The sequence below is a fragment of the Gadus macrocephalus genome, chromosome 15 (assembly GCF_031168955.1).
Source record: "Gadus macrocephalus chromosome 15, ASM3116895v1".
Lineage (NCBI taxonomy): Eukaryota > Metazoa > Chordata > Actinopteri > Gadiformes > Gadidae > Gadus > Gadus macrocephalus.
In genome coordinates, this window is record NC_082396.1 from 8,389,239 (window position 1) to 8,409,214 (window position 19,976).

The following is a 19,976-nucleotide window of genomic DNA, read 5'->3' on the forward strand; positions in this document are numbered from 1 at the left end:
ATGCTGATGATGATAAAAATGCATACCAATGGGTCAGGATATTAAAACTGAGCAAGATCTGCTTGCCAAATTTTCTGATTTATTCATTCGTCGGGGGGACCCGACCTCGTGCTAACTGGAATAGGCTAAGGCCGAAAGCTGGTTTGCAATGAAAGCCTGACATCTAGTGGACGAGTTGGTAACACGCGTTGTGGTCACCCTCCATCACCCCTAGCGTCGTGTTCATTCAAACGACGTCATACTGTAGCCTAACCAATGGGCAAAAAACCGCTACACAATCTATAGTACAATCCCGGATGTAGAAATTATGAGGAATGCAATGCTATGGGGATCCAAAAGATGGCAAAGTCTTCTCAGTTTACAGAGCAAGTAAAGGCCTTCTGTTTGGGAACCGACATCAACTGACATAGGGAGGTTGCTATACTAGAGAGTTAAAAACCAACCTCCGATTAAGAGTATCTAAACAGACAATAGCCTCATATTAATACAGCCCGAAAAATTTCAAACAAAGTTTAAATCATTAAAAAATGAATGGATCATGCTCTTTTTTAGTTCATTGCAAGCGAATAGCAATATAGCATTGTGGCAAATATTATAGTATTATTTTATACAAGAGCCTTTTGGGTCTGCTTTGACTAGGCAATGTTGTTATTAAATGTGTAGGCCTATAGGTAATATATATTTATAGTATTTAATACCATTTGAATTTTAATCAGCATAACATTTCGGGGGCTTGGTGAAACAACATAGGAACCTTTCACATAAAAAAAAATATACTTTGTGAATGATTCGGCTATTATGAGAGAGAGGGAGACAGAGGGGAGATTGAGAGAATCTTCCATCTTTCCTGTGTGCTGTTCCCTTGCTGTGGGAGGTTAGCGATGCGCGGCGCAGTGCAGCGCAGCAATAGACCCGTCCGTTTTTTCTGCTCAACACGTTCCCGACACATCTCCCTGGCCTATCCCCGTCTCTCCTGCTACAGCGTCCTCACACACTGCCTTGAGCTACCTGAGGAAAAGGGCACTCCGCCACAAATAAATCTGCGTTAAAAGTGGACGATTTTCGCGCAGTATGGTGCGGTAAACATCGCTGTTTACTTCGCTAACGAGGACGACAACGCTGAGCGAGATGGTAGACGTATAGAGGAGCCTCTCTGCCCATCGGATCGCACGGTCTCCGCTCTGCCCAGCCTGCTGCATCGCCGAGCGGCCTGTAAAGCACAACATGTCGACTAGAACGCCATTGCCGACTGTGAATGAACGTGATACTGAGAATGTAAGTGTTATCTTCAGCAGAAAAGCCAAATGTATTGTTGACATTGTAGCGGAAAGGTTTTTAAAATCGGACTCTCTTATTGTGGGTTGTTCTGGGGCAGCAGCGATTTTAGGGAGCGGGGGTTTTTGGGCTACCAATGTTGCAGAATGACTCGACCAATCACCAGCCTTGTCCGTATGACGGCCATAAAGACACGATATCGTGGAATAAACAGGCGAGCTTTTGTGCATTTCGTGGCGTTTCGTGAATTAACAATGCAGAGTTTCTGGCCTAGCTAACGCACTGCGTCAGTATAGCTAGCTTTATGAGCAATACGAAGGTTAAGTCGTATTGTTGTGACTCTCAATCCGGCTTTTTGTTAGGTAGACTGTGGGGAAATATGTTGCTGCCCCTGTTGCAAGTGGGTATATTGTCGTGCAGGGCGTCAATATTCGGGGGATGGGGGGTGATGCTGTCCCACTTTTCAATAGCCGTACTCGGTAGCATCACAATGTGACATGACATCCATCACCTAGGATGTCCACTCTTGCTGCATGCCCGTTATCTATACCCCACTCGGATGTTGTGGTGTTGTAAAACTGCACATATGCATGCCATGCATTAACAGGAAGCTAATTAGGCCATGCGAGATATCCCGTCCAATGTGATGGAATGTTCATCATGATCGATCTCCCTTCTCTCTATCTCACACACACACACACACACACACACACACACACACACACACACACACACACACACACACACACACACACACACACACACACATTCTAGGTCTGATGACAACCTATGCATTGTGTGTTGACAGGGTATGACATCAGGGTTCGACTTGTTTTCCTGGAATGAACCGTTGCCCAACTATATCCGAAATAATAGAGCATATCATATTTCAGAGACAATGGACATTACAAGAAGCTATGCTTTCTATTTATAGGTAAACACTCACTGCTAAATCACTACACTTAATATATCCCGAGGCAAGGCTTTTCTGAATAATCTATAAATAGTGTTGTTGCATTTTAAGCAGCTCATTTAAATAAGAGTGGGTGGTGGATTCAACATCATTGAGCAGATGGTCACATACCATTACCAATTTACAAAATAGCTAAGATCGTTTCATATTTAAAAGTTATCGGCCTACATTAAACATTATTGTCGAAATATGGTAATAACTATAAATAAAGATTTATACTCTAAAGTATTGTAATAGATTGAGCTGTCTAACTGTCTGCTCTGACATTAACTGTGAAGTCATTTTAGCTCTGCCTTTATCAACACTGGCAGTAGCTAGCCTAGCCTAGCCTTTTATCCATTCCTCTGTAGCACACAGCCCAAGGGCCACTGACTGACGATCTGTATTGCATAACTACCTATTACTCAGAGAGAGACAAGAGGCTTTTAGTGCAAAATGAAGAACATGGTTGTGCCAAGACTTTTCCCTATGCTTCCATCTCTGCCTTGGTATCTAGTAGTCGTGTGTCTGTGTGTCTGTGTGTCTGTGTGTGTGTAAGTTTCTTATTGCAGTGCTGGTGCTAAAATAGCCGGAGGACAGTTTTGACCTAAAGCCAAGCAAATAGTGACGCGTAAATGACCGCTACCGGTCAGACAGCTGGCTGATCTCAGCAGCAGCAGCTAGTCTGACGCCTTCGCCACCAGTGTACCACTGGATGGTCTGCCCGAACGGGCAGCCAATCAAAATTTCCCCCTCCGTCTGTTTTTTTCTAAATATCTTATCGTCCCCCTCATAGTCACGTCTCTGTCGCAAACGCGCACACGCACACTGGGGACGTTGTCGGGATCATGTGGTGTGCTTGTGCGACGCTTCCTCACACAGGAAGTAGGCAAGCTCTGTGTGACGTGCGCTGCTGCACCCGGCCGGTGTAACGTTACCGTGGTGAAAGAGGAGCAGGGCAGCCTGGGTAACCAGACCAAGGCTTTTATTCTCAGGGCTGGGGCGTGGCGCTCTGCAGAAACAGTGGATCATGGGAGCTTTCACCTGGAGTGACATCAGCAGCTGGTGTAGCCCAGCCTGACACAACACTGTTCTGCTCTCTTGTGTCATCTCTCTCTCTCTCGCTCAGCTGTCTCTCTTACACTATTTTTGTAGTGAGCCCATCAAAATTAATAATTGTGAGTCTTTGGGAGAGCGCTATCTTCTGAGTGTCATGGGGTTGTTTCATATTGCAATCCACATATTGCATTCATTTATCACCCAGCATTAATTGGATTACTTAGTAATCAAAGGTTTTGCTCATGACTTTCATTATTTTGCTACGAGATGATGACGAGGTGGTCAGGAAGGAAGCAGTATGGGGGCGACCTGATTTTCATACAGCCCTTTTCCTGTAATAGGTTCATTGCAGATGGGACAGGTATATCCCTTGCCTTTGCACACACATACTCCCACTGCAGAGCCCTGGCCATCAGGGTGAACATCACTTTAGCCTTACTGTGCGCAAGCCAGGCTCCTTATAGGAAAATGCAATCTGAGCGGAGCAAAGAACCAGGCTAAAGCGTTAGTCTAGCTAACGTGTGTTGTTGTCTACACTGCTCAAAAAGAACAAACCGGTGGGTTTTCTTTTGTACAGGGGGAAGGATATTCTAATGGTGAGGGTGTATAACCCCTAGCTAAAAGGGTCTGTAGTTTGTAGGAATCCAAGAGGGCTAACCACCCACCTGCTCACTAGTGACCAGGGTATCTCCTTTAGGTAAAGCTTTTCTCTCCTAAACGAAAATGGAATCGGCATGCTTCCGGTCGTTTATTCGTTTCTGCCCTTCTGCGTTCCTCCCGCAGCACTCGTCGGACGGCTTCGTGGAGCCCCCCGTCCCGCCCACCAAGTCGGCCAGCCGCCACAGCCTGCCGCGATGCCGAAACTCCCTGACCTCCACCGAGGAGCACCCCCACATCGGCAACTACCGGCTCCTCAAGACCATCGGCAAGGGGAACTTCGCCAAGGTCAAGCTCGCGCGGCACGTCCTCACAGGCCGAGAGGTGAGACGGTGGGGCGACCCTGTTGAACCAGGGATGAGATGAAAAGTTGTATTTCTTTATGCCATTTGGTTTGGGAGAAATGCCCACACCCTCAGAGTTAGACCCCTTTTATAACCATATAACTGTAGTAAGGCGTTATGTACACGCTGTGGTGTTCAACTTCTCAGCTGATCTGAAAGCTGCTGTTCATCAAAGCAACTGCATTCACAGGTCTCCTGTTCCTGCACAGGACTACAGTGCACAGTAGCTGCATTTCAACTCGCATCCTGTTTGTTGAAATTGGCTACTCAACCGAATTTGCGACTCAGTCAGTATTGCGATTGTAAATCATATCCGGGGCGCTGGTGTTTTAGTCTCTCCTTTTCTGATCGTTTTTTTCTTCAGTTGGCAGGATTTCTATTTCTATGTCATTTTTTTTTATCAATTATTTTTTATGTGGGATTTTGTTCTATTTTTAGAGAATTATTGAAGGCCCACAGCTGCCATTTCTCATTCAGAAATGGCACAGGGAGAGAAAAAATGTCCTGTTGTGAAAGTGTCATTTTTGACAGTGCTTTTGTCCTTGTGGGTCACTTACCAAGCTCAAATTCACACTTGCTATCTCTCCATCTCTCCCTCCCTCTCTCTCTGTCTGCTGGCCTCCATCTCCCTCTCTGTCTTGCCTTAAACATGAAGCTATTGTCGCTGCATTGCCAGTGATCCAAGCCCGCTATGTTGTGTCTGTAAGTAAAGCTCCTGTTTCCCAGGGACAGAGAAAAAAAGGAAAGAAAAGGTGACCTGCAGTCTGTGTACCACCTCTCTCCCACTGGCAGAGCCTTAGAATCAGTTACTGGTCTCTCTCCCACTGGCAGAGCCTTAGAACCAGTTACTGGTCTCTCTCCCACTGGCAGAGCCTTAGAATCAGTTACTGGTCTCTCCCGCTGGCAGGGTCTGAGAACCAGTTACTGGTCTCTCTCCCGCTGGCAGGGTCTGAGAACCAGTTACTGGTCTCTCTCCCCCTGGCAGGGTCTGAGAACCAGTTACTGGTCTCTCTCCCCCTCGCTGGGGCTTTGACTCTGGTGCTGGTCTCTCTTTCCCTGGCAGGCTCTGGGAACATGGCCCTGGTCTCTGTCCCTCTTGCACGGTTTGAGAGCAAGAGACGCTTGTCCCTATCCCCCTGGCAGGGTCTGAGAATCAGGAGCTGGTCTCTCTCCCCCCTGACAGGGTCTGAGAATCAGGCGCTGGTCTCTCTCCCCCCTGGCAGGGTCTGAGAATCAGGAGCTGGTCTCTCTTCCCCTGACAGGGTCTGTGAATCAGGAGCCGGTCTCTCTTCCCCTGGCAGGGTCTGAGAATCAGGCGCTGGTCTCTCTCCCTCTGGCAGGGTCTGAGAATCAGGCGCTGGTCTCTCTCCCTCTGGCAGGGTCTGAGAATCAGGCGCTGGTCTCTCTCCCCCCTGGCAGGGTCTGAGAGCCAGGAGCTGGTCTCTGCAGCCTGGGTGCTTCTGCGGCACTTCTAGCGTATCTGTACTCTCACACCCTCTTATCTAATCAAGTTACACCTAATAATAATATCCCTAGTCACGCTGCACAGCAGGATCCTGAGTTAGCTGGATCTCCTCTGTGTGATTCCTGTTTTAATGCTGGTTGGGTGGGCTCGGGGTGTGTGGGTTACCGGCTACTGCCTACTTTTTCGCTGGGAAGGTCAGGCACTGATGTAATGTGTTCGCTTGCCCTTGCTGTTCATCAGAATGCACAGGCATTGCTGTGAGTCAGAGAAACAGGTGGGGGGCAAAACAGGGACATGGCGCTAATGCTGATGGGTCAACCACAATGCGTACAAACTGGGGTTAGCACAAGGCTTACAGACCAGTTAAGCACGATGCTTGAAGACCAGTTAAGCAAAAGTCGTACAGACTGGGGTTAGCATATGCTTATGGATGGGGATTGGCAAAAAGCGAATAAAGCAGACCTGGTTATGAACTGGGACCTCCGAATGGCACTCTCCTTTATGTTCTAAATAGCCCTTGATTTCACAAACACACACACGCACGCACACACACCTTGAGCTAGGCACTATATATGTTTTTCAATTATTAGAAGAAGACGATTAACCTGTACTAACTAGTAATGGGTATGAAGCCAGCACTGATCCCATCTGGGCTATTTAACGTGTATGCCTCTCGCTTGTTACTTTCCTCACTTCAAGATGCTTTGTCATTTCATCAGTACTGTTATTCATTTACTTTAGAATATTTATTGTGTTCAGGGGAGGAATTTAGGCAGAAAAAAAATGAACACATAGTTTGTATACATATTGAAGCCGCTGCTTGTTGTATTGAATGACCTTGACCCTGGCCTGCTGTCCTCGCTGCGTGCCGTGACGAGGAATACAGATGAACACGCGGGTAGAGCCCTCCACCACAGACTTCCTGTTGTCCTTCCCAGCGTCCACGCGTGTGTTTATGTGGACGTATGCGCTTGCGTGTGTGCATCACGTGTGTGGGTGTGTGTCGGTCCTGTCACATAAGCATGGAACGTACAGTAGTGAATAATTAACAGGGATGCCCTTCTGTCACTGTGGATCTTCTAAATTATTTATCGTTAAATAAATGACCCCAAGCGCGGGGGGGGGGGGAACGAACGCACACATACACACTTAAACCGAGGATCACACTCATAACCGCAGCTCAGTTTCAGTCCCGCTAGCCACACCCAGCTTGCATCAGCCCCTCACACCCCAAGTGGAGGAGAGGGTTTTCTTCAGATTTCGTACTTCAGACTCACGCAACTGTCTGACAATCACGCAGAGCACGACAGAAAGCGCTACACGGACATGTCCACTCTGAGGAGAGTGAATGTGATATACGGTCCGGTGTGAAGACAAGCACAGCGTACAGGCCAAGGGCTAGTGCTCCACAGGGGGAGGGAGTTCTGTCCATGCACCTGCCCACCTCATCCTGGCCACAAATAGACGATAACTGCATAATGTCTGCAATACACAAGAGCATCTCTCTCCCTCCCTCTCTCTCGCTCTCTCAACGTGGCATCTCTCGCTCTCTCTCTCTCGCTCTCTCTGTCTGTCTCCGTCTCCCCCTCTGTCACTCTCTCCCCTTTATTCTCTCACGCTGTCTCTGGGTGTGGTGCCATCTCTCTTGCTCACCCGCCGTCTCTCTCTCGCTCTCTCTCTCTCTCTCTCAATCTCTCTCTCTCAATCTCTCTCTCTCCCTTTCTCTTTCTATTGCTTGCTTGCTTACTCTTTCTCCTTCCTTTGCTTGCTCAGACTTTTTCCGCTCTCTTCCTCTTTCCCTCACATTCTTCCTCTTTCTCTTCCTCTCTTTCTCTTTCTTACTTCCTTTTCCCTATACTCTTCATCCTCTGCATGATCTGTTCCTGTCTTGATGTATAGTGCAGTAGCCTTTGGCTTCTCGTCTATGTGCTTTTGTCCACATATTTCTTATTGTATCCACCTTGTTTCTACTCGGGGTGTACAGGAGATGAGTGGCACCCCCAACGTCTGCCTTAGAGTGGGGTTGCGCTGCAGGGATGCGGGGCGGTTTTGGAGAACCCCCTTGTTGTTCTTATAGCAGTTCCACCAATCGCAGGATTCTGTGACTCCGCATTCTCCTCCACCTCAGCCGAGGGCCGCTTTTAAAGGGCCACAGGATACAACCAGAGATATCCGTTCACGCGGGCTTATTAGCTTACTGTTTTAATTAAGCCGTAACGAGCGTGTAGTTGCTCAGTGGCGCTCTCGTTACTAATATCTCCCCTGTCTCATGGTAATGGTTTTATGATCGCAAACGCTATGAGATTCATAGCGTCGGCTTGGATGGCTGCCATATGTGGATTTTTGTTTCACTAGAGGCGTGGCGGCCATGTTGTGTGGGCTTATCAAGCCGTATGTCTGTGTGTGATGATGTAGCACACAAAAAAAGACATTGAGTCGTGGCTTCCCCAATTTAATTTGCAGTGATGGATTTATAGTTTTATTAAAATGGGCGGCAACTGTATCGTTGTATGCAGTCACAGTTAGGCGAACATTTCTGGCACCGGTATAGAAAAGATGCTTAATCAGCTGCTTATAGACATAATTGATCAGCTCAATGTACTAAGAGAGGGTGAGGGGCTGGCACCAAGGGCCTTCTAGTGTGCTGAGCTCTCAGAATCACAGCACATTGGCTCTGCTGTCGGGCGGAGGGGAGAGTTGCATGCCAGTCGGCTAGCAAATCAGTTAACTAGCAACCATGGGTCCTATGGAATCACAGCGAATGACTCTGTTTTTGCAGCCACTTTGCGGTGTGTGTGTGTGTGTGTGTGTGTGAGAGAGAGTGAGACAACTCCTAGTTATTCACAATGATTTTACACACATTTTGTTTTCAACAGCTGCAAATCAAAGCTCCAGTTATGAAAGACTGGCCGGCTGCCTGTACCAGGGTTTTCATTTAGTTTTTTTTCTAACTGTTGGATGTAAAATAATGAGGACGCACTGCTGTACGGCCCCGAGGCTGTGTGGTGTGTTTACTGCACAAACCAGAGAAAGGCAAATGGATTATCCGTTTTGGCTTCTAACTTTTTCTTCTCTCTCTCTCTCTCTCTCATCTCTCTCTCTCTCTCTCTCTCTCTCTCTCTCTCTCTCTCTCTCTCTCTCTCTCTCTCTCTCTCTCTCTCTCTCTCTCTCTCTCTCTCTCTCTCTCTCTCTCTCTCTCTCTCTCTCTCTCTCTCTCTCTCTCTCTCTCTCTCTCTTCCCCCCCCCCCCCCCCCCCCCAGGTGGCTGTGAAGATCATAGACAAGACCCAGCTGAACCCCACTAGTCTACAGAAGGTAACACCCTGCCTCCCCCTGCCTCACACCACATACTGTAGAGTTCTCTGTCTGTCTCTCCAACACTCTCTCCCTCTTTATGTTTCTCTCTCACCGTCTGTCGCTGTCTTTATGTCTTTTGGCCCTTTTGCTTTCTTTGTCTGTCCCTCTCTTTCTCTGTCATTCTCACGCTCTTTGTGTGTGTTTGTTTTTCTATATATGTTTCTCAAATGCACACTGTGGGTTTGTGGTGTAGGATCAGCTGTTGAAAACACCCCCCTCCTCCACCACCGTTGCTTCCCTCCCACTCTCCCTGGTTTCTACTGCTGTCTGATTAGTGGTCGTATAAGCAGAACCCGAGCACACAGAGGTTAGGGAAGTGTCTGATGCGAATAGGGATCTACATATAAGCCCTTCCTCTGGATCAAAGGCATGTACATGGCATAACTTAACCCACAACACACACACAAATACACACTCATGTACGCACGTGCGTGCACACCACATGCAAAAACACATACATGTACACAGGCCGAAATACACATGCATGTAAGCAGTCCCACATGCATATATATATATGTATGTTGTGATTCACACACACACACAATTTCCTCTTACGTGTGGAGCAATACAATTGTACATCTGTATGTTGGTCCGCGGCCATGGATCCAGAGATGAGAAGAGATGATCAATTGTTTATGTGTCCCAGCATGCAACCGGGCCTCATAGAGTTGGACGACCGACTGTGGGGCGAATGCATTACCACTCTCTCAGTACTTCCTCTTTCGGAAGACATTTCAAAGGAATCCCAGGGTGAGGCTAGGGTTGGTCACAACAGTCTAGAGTTATTCAGAAACAGTAAATGGACTGTTTTGTAAAACATATACACACCAACCTTTTCATTGCATTGAGGACCATTCTGAAGAACGTATCAGAGCCTGGGCAAAGATAAGGTCTCAAAATATATATTGTATTATTTTGCTGGTCTCAATAGAGCTTATTTTTCTTACTGCCTTTGGTACCATGTTGACAAAATACGGTGATACCTAACCCCAAGGCTTCCTCCTGAGCTCTGCCTGGACCCAGAGGGGGAGGGGGGGGGGGGGGAGTGAACCAGGTCGCAGCCCCCCTCCCTGGGTTTATAGGCTGTAGTTGGGCCATCAATAGGAACTCATGGGACGGCACCGGTAGGGGGGCGGGTTCAGCATCAGCAGTGTTTTGAGCCAGTCATAGCTTTTTTATTGCAGCCTGCTGTCTCGCGATGCATATGGAAGAGCAAACATGCTGTTTGACCACTGATCGAGTGCCTCGGTTGAATTATTCATGAGGCCCCTTAAAGGTCTAGCGTTGGCTGTAGTCGACCCGCTGTGTGTGTGTGTGTGTGTGTGTGTGTGTGTGTGTGTGTGTGTGTGTGTGTGTGTGTGTGTGTGTGTGTGTGTGTGTGTGTGTGTGTGTGTGTGTGTGTGTGTGTGTGTGTGTGTGTGTGTTGGGTACTAGCGGGGGCTTGACTGCTGTGAATCCTCTGGTCCTGGACTGGCGAAATGGCCTATTAAGCAAGAGCCCCATCTGCAATGCAGAAGCTGTTTCTTTTTTAATGCAGCAGCAGTGATCTACTGGATTATATTGATTGTCTCCTAGACTCTGGTGTCCTGTCCTTGTGAACTCACACCAGTGTTCATGGAACCGGGTCCTGCCCCCGGATACAAAGGCCCATTGGGCCTCCTCTTGGTTGCCTGTAATCGCCAGGCCAATTGAGGAATGCGTACACGTCTGGAACTTCTCAGTTCATGCTCCATCATTTTCGGTTATTGACGGGCGCAAAACCAAATGCCTCTGGACGCATTTGGATAGATCTACAATTAATCACAGCAGTGAACGAGTGACACGTCAGTGGCAGTCATCTTTTTGAAAATGACTCATCTGTGCTCAAATATCAAATAGTGGATTTTCAGAGCAATGATGGCACTTTGCATGGTGATGGAACCTTAATCTATCAACAAGCGATGTAAATAATTATGTTCGGGCTGCGACTAACTTGTATAAACTGTTATTCTGATAGTTAATTAAGTAGTGACATATTTATTAATAATCACAAATTCATTATTGGTTGACATTAATTGTCAACAAATGTGAATTATATTGAATATGCATATTGGATATGAGAGATACAGGGGTTGAAGAGTGTCTTCCTGAAATATAATCCGGTATAAAGTATAAATACTCTACAGCTTTGACTGTTGACATTGAAAATGGAGTCCTTTTTTGCGTCATGATTAGTCAACGTAATCGATCAATGATGTCGGCCCCTCAAATATACAAACCGATACTGCTTCGGGAAATATAATATTGATTCGGTGTATTCGGTGTCAGGCTTTTAACGGCTAAATACTAAGTGTAAGAACAAAATTGTCCCTTTCCTTCAATATCATATGATCTGATACATTCAGTATACGTATATCTAGTTATATCTCATTTATAATGTGAGAACTGATCTTGTTCGGTCAACCTCTCTATCTCTTTCTCTCACTAACCCTAGCTCACCCACTAACCTAACTCTCGCTCTACCATAGCTGGTGGTGGATGTCTCTGGCTCCTCTTGTTGTGGGCTGCAGAGGGCCGGGTTTCGGGTCTCTCTCCATCTGGCTCAGTGGGCACAGCCAGGGCCATTACAGAGCTCACTGAACATGTGTTGCATGCACACACATCCACACATCCACACGCACAGAGGTACAAAAGACTCCTAGAACTGACTTGCCTCTAACACCTCTTTGTTTTTTGATAACGCATGGTGGCGGGTAACTTGTTATGACCGCATGTGCAAGCACTCACTAATTCACATGCACACCGACGTATTCACGTGCGTATATCCTCCCGCAACTCAAGTTCCAGGAGATGGATTACACACAGAGACAGAGTCCATGCTGGGACTTCTTCTGAACACAAACTGTTTATATTTTTGCTTATTGATGGTAGGAGGAAGGTTTTCCATCGAGGGCATTTAGTTTTCCTTGCCTTGCATCCAGAACTCATGAATGAATGGAGACCGCGGGCGCCCTCAAAGGGCTGACGGCAGCTCCTAAGGATCTCAGAAAATCTGCCCAGGGTTTTTCCTCTTCTCCATCAAAATGATTGAACTTTGTTTAGAGAACGGGTCGGAGCAGGTCAAGGAATTTCTCTTGAGGTCAGAAGGACTGAAGGGAAGTGATGGTCCGATGTGGCTCCTCCTATTGGCCGGCTGCCCTCCTGCCCCCTCGCTCTAGTAACTTGTGTGGTTCAGCACAACAGGAAATGAGGTCAGCTGAGCTCCCAGAGTGCATCCAGTGATCTGCCACAGGAAACGCATCACGTGTCAAACGTGATCAAATATGTTGATGTTGTCATGGTTTTTAGGCATTCCAGCCCCGAAATAGTCCTCGCTCAGTTAATCCTCTTCATTTATTTTTACGGAGCAAGCAATCGCTCTCTCAGTCTCTCTCTTTCTCCTGCCATTCTGTCAATTCCAAAACACACTAAAGTAGGCGAGGTGAGTAACTGGACGGTTCTGACGTACAGACTTAGCAAAGTCTTTCCTATGCCGCTGTGAACTTTCAATGCGCCATCCTCTTAAAGTTTGAGAGCGATTTTAAGTGGAAGTATTTAATTAAGCAAGCAAAACTCTGTCATGTCCTTCCAGTCAGAACCCCTAACTTAATTATCACAAAGTGCTGTACACTATCAAACTAAAGTAGGCCAAGCAGGTACCTACACTGTTATGTTATAGAGTGGATGAACAGACTGATGAATGAGCTAGCCATGCTACAACAACAGAGATCGAGAGAATATAATAAAGGAATTAACCAATCAAAACTGTAATCTCCCTTTAATTATTACACATGCTAACCCCAATCAACTTAAGTAGGCTGAGTGAGTCACTCGACTAACATGCCGCTATAAGCTGGCCATGCCTCATCCTATAAGGTTGCTGCAATGTGATGCTGCTAACAAATTAATTTAGCAATCCATACGCTGTTATCTCCTTAATTATGACATGGAACTAATCCCCTATTTAGTTCCCGTTATCTTCCTGCTATAGTGAGGGGACACTAAACCCTGACCCTGGCTGAGGGCCTATACTAGCTGACGGCCTATCGCCGGGTCGCCGGCAGTGTTAAGCGTCCGTGGTTGGCGTCTGTCTTGCGTCTGACCGAGTGTATCAGTCAGCAGTGCACTACGTAGCCCCCCCCCCCCCCCCCCCCCCCCCCGGTGCTGAGTGGGGGGAGATCTGGTCTCCGGTTCCTAGAGAAGCAGAACGTGATGGGACGGACAGTATAGTTCTCTGTTGTGATTCATTGTAGACACCGGGGGAAAGAATTAAAGTAGAGATAATAACGTGTGAATTACATGGACGATGCTGCGGGATCCACTCTCGCAACACGTGGTGAAACCTCTTGATCAAGAGGTTTCACCACGTGTTGCGAGAGTGGATCCCACAGCATCCATGTTATTCACACGTTATTATCTCTACTATAATTCTCCCACATTGGGCGTGCTCTTGGCAAACCGAATGTGTTGTTGAGTCGACCCCCCTGCCTGCCCCCTCACTCTGGACTGTTTCGGTGGCGGGCTCTGAGGGGGTAGATTAATAGCAGGTCTGTCTCCCCATGAAGGGGCCCCTCTGGTATGTGGACAGGCAGTAGTGGTTCATGGTTCATCTGATTCCGCCTGTGTGCCTGCCGGGTCGCGGCAGTGCCACCGCCTAGGGGAATCCCTGCGCTTCATCCTCCATTGCTGGATTCGTCGTTAGTCGGGAGTTCAATGCGTGCACAAACCAACGTCCACCTAACACGCATACACACACTCGCACACGTACACTAGTCTACGCCACGCTAACGCAGACCCTTATTGGGAAGAGCTGTGCAGGCGTCCTGGCCTGTCCATAATCCCACGTGGAATAAGCAGCTGTGCCCCGGTGACTGAAATAGTGCGGCCAGATCTCGCGAGCGCTTTCCCCTGGCATGATGTCCCGGTGCATGGGGGACACTGTGCGGTAATTAAGGCTAGTTTGGAAGTCTGGTCGCCTCTGGGTGACTCTTAAGTAGGTCACTGGCACGCAGACAACCGAGTTTCCCCCGGCCAACTTATTAAATTGCGCTTTTGTGCGTGCATCAAACGGGATGCGGCTCCTGATAATACAATTAAGGCTGTGCCCAGACAATGGCATTCCCCACCCGCCGTGCTCGGAGAACGAAAGGAGCCCGGTTTGGTTTTAATTGTGTTCCTTACCCTGAACCGTTCAGCCGTCCACCTAAAACAAGATGGCACTTTCCCTGTCTTTTGTTTGTTCGGGGATTAGCCCTCACGTTCTCTGCTGAGGAGATGTACGTGTTTGTTATGGGTCACAAATGGGTGGTTGTAGGGGCCGTTGTTATGTTTTGCATGTACACTTTTGGTTTGCACAGAGCCAACAAAGCTCTGTTATTTTCTGCTCTATTCTGTGTATTCCATCCTGCACGAGGTAGGATCTTTTTCTCTGTTCAGACGTATACACAAAGGCTCGAGTTATGTTGTTGGTCTAATCTTTTGTATCAGTCTGTATGTGTTGTTGTGCGGTGCCGTGGTCCTTCTCTCTCAGATCTGTTCTGAGTTATGTTTCCAAATGGCTGCACGCCACATGCTTCCCCTGTGAGGGACTGGAGGGCAATGACGCAAATAGGAGAGGAGGAGGGGGGGGGGGGGGGGGGGGGGGGAGGGAGGGAGGGAGGGAGAGAGTAGGTGGGAGGGAGGGAGAGATATAGGGAGGCACAGAGATATAGGGAGGGGGGAAGGGGAGGGAAAGACGGCGAGAGAGGGGGAGGGGAAGGGAGGTATAGGGAGAGGGAGAGCAACATGAGAGACTGAGGCAGACAGACGATGGATCAAGGGATGATGAAAGTACTGATATCAATCGGAGAAACGATAGAGAACCTCATTGGCAAATAGTGTGTGTGTGTGTGGGGGGGCTATATTTTTCTGGTGAATTGGTGTTTACTTCTGTATATGTGTTGGCATGTACTAAAGTTGATGTGTTGGACGTAGTACAGTAGATATGTGTTAGTGTTAACTACACTAGATGTGTATTTGCCTATACTACAGTAGATATGTTGGTGTGTACTAATTTAGATGTGTATTGGCCTGTACAACAATGGATGTACTGGCCTTTACCACATTAGATGTGTACTGACCAGTACTACACTATATGTGTACTGGCCTATACTACACTAGATGTGTACTGGCCTGTACTACAGTAGATGTGTACCCTCTTTGCTACACTAGATGTGTTCCCTCTGTACTACACTAGATGTGTACTGGCCTGTATTACACTAGATGTGTACTGACCTGTACTACACTAGATGTGTACTGGCCTGTATTACACTAGATGTGTACTGACCTGTACTACACTAGATGTGTACTGACCTGTACTACACTAGATGTGTACTGACCAGTACTACACTAGATGTGTACCCTCTGTACTACACTAGATGTGTACTTGCCTGTAGTACACTAGATATGTACTGGCCTGTACTACACTTGATGTGTACTGGTTTGTACTACAGTATATGTACTGGCCTGTATTACAGAAGATGTTTACTGGCCTATACTACAGTAGATGTGTTAGTGTTAAGTATAGTATATGTGTATTTGCCTATAATGCAGTTGGTGGGTATAACAGTAGACGTGTACTGGCCTGTACTATAGTAGATGTGTATTAAGTGGGAAAGGTAGCTGGGAGGATCATGTGGTGGTCTGCTTTCTCTCAGTCTGTTCTGTTCCCTCAGGCTAACACGCTGACTGAATATTAAACCCAATCCATTTCACATGGGAGACCATCGCTAATCTGAACTGCTTCAGGAAAAGTGAAAGTCGGTTAAATATTTGGTTTGAAAATCCATTCCTGAACCCATCGGAGGATTTAAAAAAGACCGTCAAATACCCCGGCTTGCCTACTTTGAACAGGTTTATTTTTCTTAAAATACATTTTAACTTGTTTATTTGAAGGACAACATCTATTTGTAGAGGTTTTTGGTTATGTTAGGCCCATCTGTTATTGGGTGGTTCGTATCAATATGGTTGGGTGTGGGCGCTCCACCCGGTGGCTCACCAGGTGGACGGCGTACCACTAAGGCTCAGTCCTTACTGCAGCGACCCGGGTTGGATTCCTGCCTGAGGTCCTTTGCTGCATGTCCAACCCTCTCTCTCCCATACCTTCCTGTCTAACTCACTGTATCATCATGAATAAGTTATGACCCTTATATAATAAAAATATTTATTGTTTAGCGTGGCACAAAATGTGATCAATATTTGTTTATGGCGTTTAGCGTGCTTATCCTTAGCTCTTTGAACTATACATTATGTCTGACTGCATTGTCTCTCACTCTCAATCTCACTCTCACTCTCACTCTCACTCTCACTCTCACTCTCACTCTCTCATTCTTTATAAATATATATATTGTTCTGCAGTGGTTTTGTCAACATAGTGAAAAGACTAACCCTGTACGATGTACACATAGCAGAATGCTGTGGTTAATACAATGTCATATTTAAACCATTTCGGCCTCACCTCCAGCCGGTGCTGGGAAACAGTGTGAGTGTGCTGTATTCCCTTGGCCAGGGGTGGGATTTGGTGCTCCCCTGTCCAGTTTTACAACAGACACACTAATAGTTCTGAAGCACTCTGCAGCAGGCTGGCTAAATGCTGCGCTAGCGTCTGTGCATAGTAGCACAAACTTGCTAATGGCCTTTTGGCCCTTACATAAGTGCTTGGACAGTTTGTATTTCTAGGTCATTAAACAGCAGCGCTATTACAATGTGGAACAGGCCTTCAATGTATCTTCATTTTCTTCCTGACCAGATTGCCTTTTGCTCTTCCTCTAATTCACCACAAACCCTCACACATGCATGTTGTTCTGCTTCTCATTTTTTAACTCTCATCATTTTCATCTTTTGACTGATGGTAAAGAAAGGCAACACATTTGCAGTATGGCTTGGAAGCCAAATCTGTGCTGCCGTTTAACTGTTAAATCCCAAGTTGAGGCACATTTTGGACGGAAATCAGACAAAGGTTATAGGCCTGTAAAGAGCGATGATGGAGTGGTCATATTTAAATGATTAGACAGCACCTCTCAGTGGCCACAGGCTAGACAAGGTCACATGACGTCAGTATCTAACAAGCAAGGTACAGAGGTACCAAGATTCCCCAGATATCAGTCATCCACGTTTTTCCGTTTAAACCAGACATTAGACAATGAATAACCTTGGATCAGGCTACATCTGGTTCTGGACCATTGACATGTGTGTCAGAACTGGTTTCCAGTCACGGTAAAACCAAGTACAATCACGTGCACAGGCCCCTCCCACTTCATAAGTGGGAGGGGCCTGTGCACATGATTTGATTTGGTTTATTCTTTCCGACTCAAATCATGTGCGCAGGCCCCTCCCACTGCAGAAGTGGGCAGTGTCTGTGTCTGTGGCTTGATTCCTAGAGGGTTCCGGGGACTCATCATCACATTGGTGTACTGTTGCTGCTCCGTTGCTCCTCGTCAATGCTAACACGATAACATGGAGAATGCAGCAGATGTCTGAGTGACATCACCATCAGCCTACCGCTTCAGTGTGAGCCATCGCTGGCTGAATGTGTTGTTGTTGTCTCACAGGCTGGCTGCTTCTTCCTGCAGGGCTCGTGCTGGCTGGCTGGCTGGCTGGCTGGCTGGCTGTGTGTGTGTGTGTGTGTGTGTGTGTGTGTGTGTGTGTGTGTGTGTGTGTGTGTGTGTGTGTGTGTGTGTGTGTGTGTGTGTGTGTGTGTGTGTGTGTGTGTGTGTGTGTGTGTGTGTGTGTGTGTGTGTGTGTTTAGGAGAAGTGTGCATGCCTGTGTGTTTAGAAGAAGTGTGCATGCCTGTGTGTTTAGAAGAAGTGTGCAGGTGTGTTTTTTTGAAGTAGCCTGTGTCTTTTAGTTTGTGCGTGCGTGCGTTGAGGGGGTGTGGGTTTGTATTTTTGTGTGTGCGTGGGTGTTCGTGTGGGCAACTCAATAAATGTTGCCTCCCCTCCAAGTCAAGGACCATAAGCCCTTGGTATACAGATCATGTTCTAAAGTCTCTTAGCTGCATCACATTCACACTAGCAAAATAATTCTCCTCCCATTCTCCTGAGTTATTAGGTTATTTCCCTTGGCTGCTTCTTTATTATTTTCCGGCAGTTATTAGAGAGGGGTTTGAATACCGTAGGTCTACCGCTCCACTAAATGAACCATGGTGGAGAAAACAAACTCATTATTGCACGCATTACACTGTTTCTACAGCGGGTGGCGCTACCATTATTTAGTGAACTAGGAGTGTCAGCATGTCCTCTGCATGACCTGCAACGTCATCTCAAAGCCTTCTTGAAGCCTGAGAACATCGATAGGTTAATCTTTCTGTAAAATAACTTGATGAGGCAAGGGTAGAAGCTACAACCCAAGTGTCTTGTTTCTGCAGTTAACGCTACAGATGTATAGTGTCCTGTTTATTGTGAACGGTTTTATTATTAGGAATTTGTTATTTTATGTTTTAAGCTATTACCCCAGTATCTAGTTTACATGTCTTGTAGTTTACGCTCATTAGTAGTACCGTATTCTGTTTATTGTGAACAGTTTATTATAAGGAGGAATTTGTTGATTCATATTTTTCTTTGTTCATTGTATAATGAAACTATACTTTATACTTCTTAATTTGCACTTCAATTAGATTTAGCACTATTTTTGTTTTTCTATATTTTTGTTTTCTCTCCCGTAGCTTTGTGGCTGTACAGTTTATACTGTGGTACGTTCCGTACCGTGAGAGAATGGTACGGTCCCGTCCCTAGCTGCTGCAGAGGACAATATCACATTTTACAATTAGAAATGTATGCCTAAAATACTCTGCCTTCGATCAGCACACCTGACCTCGCTGCAGTGCTTTTACTCTGTATTGATTAGGGGAACTGGATCTTGAGTGTCCGTGGGGGGTTGAGACACCTGTCTTTTCATTTCATTTCACAGTCTGACCCATCAGGGGTGTGAGGATGACGTTATTCCTGAAACTGAATCATAGACGATTGGAAAGAGCGCACTCTTACTGTCCAGATTTCTGTTTCTAGTGTCTCTCCTTTTTTGGAGATGAAGGCAATATATATACAGATTTATGTAACCAATATGTATTCACCACTAGTCGTCGTCACACATCGTCATCTCCCTTTCCCAGCTGCAGTAAAATATGTTTGATCTCAGTCAGAATATATATATATATATATATATATATATCAGATCTAGGGTTGCAAAGGGGTGGACAATTTCCGGTAAATGTATGGAAACTTTCCGGTAAATTACCATGGGTATTTTGGAAATATTAAAAATTATATTTTTGGAATAAATGGGAATTAACTAGTAATTTAATCGAACAGTATCATATCCAAGCATAAATATATATTTTTTTTTTTTTTGTTATAAGTAGACACGCCATGCAAAATAACACAAACAAAAACGATTAAAAGACTACAAAAACCTGAAAAACATCATATTTGCAGATTTATTTGTAGGTAGAACTTTAACAAGTTCTGATTATTTTATTCTTTCATTGAAGAACAAAAACATGAATTTTGAGTTAAATATGCTCTTGGCTCAAAAGTGTGGTCCAGGGTTCTAGAAGTCATCAGTGCACGTGTGATGGAGGATGCACAGTGCATGTAGGGGGCGTGGTCTCAATAGCCCTGCAGTAAGCAGTGTGCTAGCGTGATTGAGGAATAGCATAGATATTCAAGTTTACTTGTATGAAATCTGGTTGTGTTAGTCAAGATAATGCTAAAATATATTTAAGTCCCCTGTTAAGAGCCAACCTTCGATTTTGTAAATTTCCGTAAATGCCCATTAATTCCAGTTAATTCCCATGGAAAGTTTCCAACTTTGA

General features: G+C 46.2%; 1 protein-coding gene across 7 annotated transcripts in view; it reads left to right on the plus strand.

The window, feature by feature from the left end:
* The first annotated feature begins 851 nt into the window (after nt 1–851).
* Nucleotides 852–19,976, plus strand: part of mark1 (MAP/microtubule affinity-regulating kinase 1) — a 35,238-nt gene continuing 16,113 nt past the window's right edge. For 4 of the 7 annotated variants that reach the window (XM_060073738.1, XM_060073739.1, XM_060073740.1 and 1 more), the window contains exons 1-3: nt 852–1,275; nt 4,070–4,267; nt 9,013–9,066. In XM_060073738.1, the coding sequence (XP_059929721.1) occupies nt 1,225–1,275; nt 4,070–4,267; nt 9,013–9,066 (303 nt within the window). In that variant the 5' untranslated portion in view covers nt 852–1,224. The remainder of the gene's footprint in view (nt 1,276–4,069; nt 4,268–9,012; nt 9,067–19,976) is intronic. The other 3 variants (XM_060073743.1, XM_060073742.1, XM_060073745.1) reach the window with 2 other exon arrangements.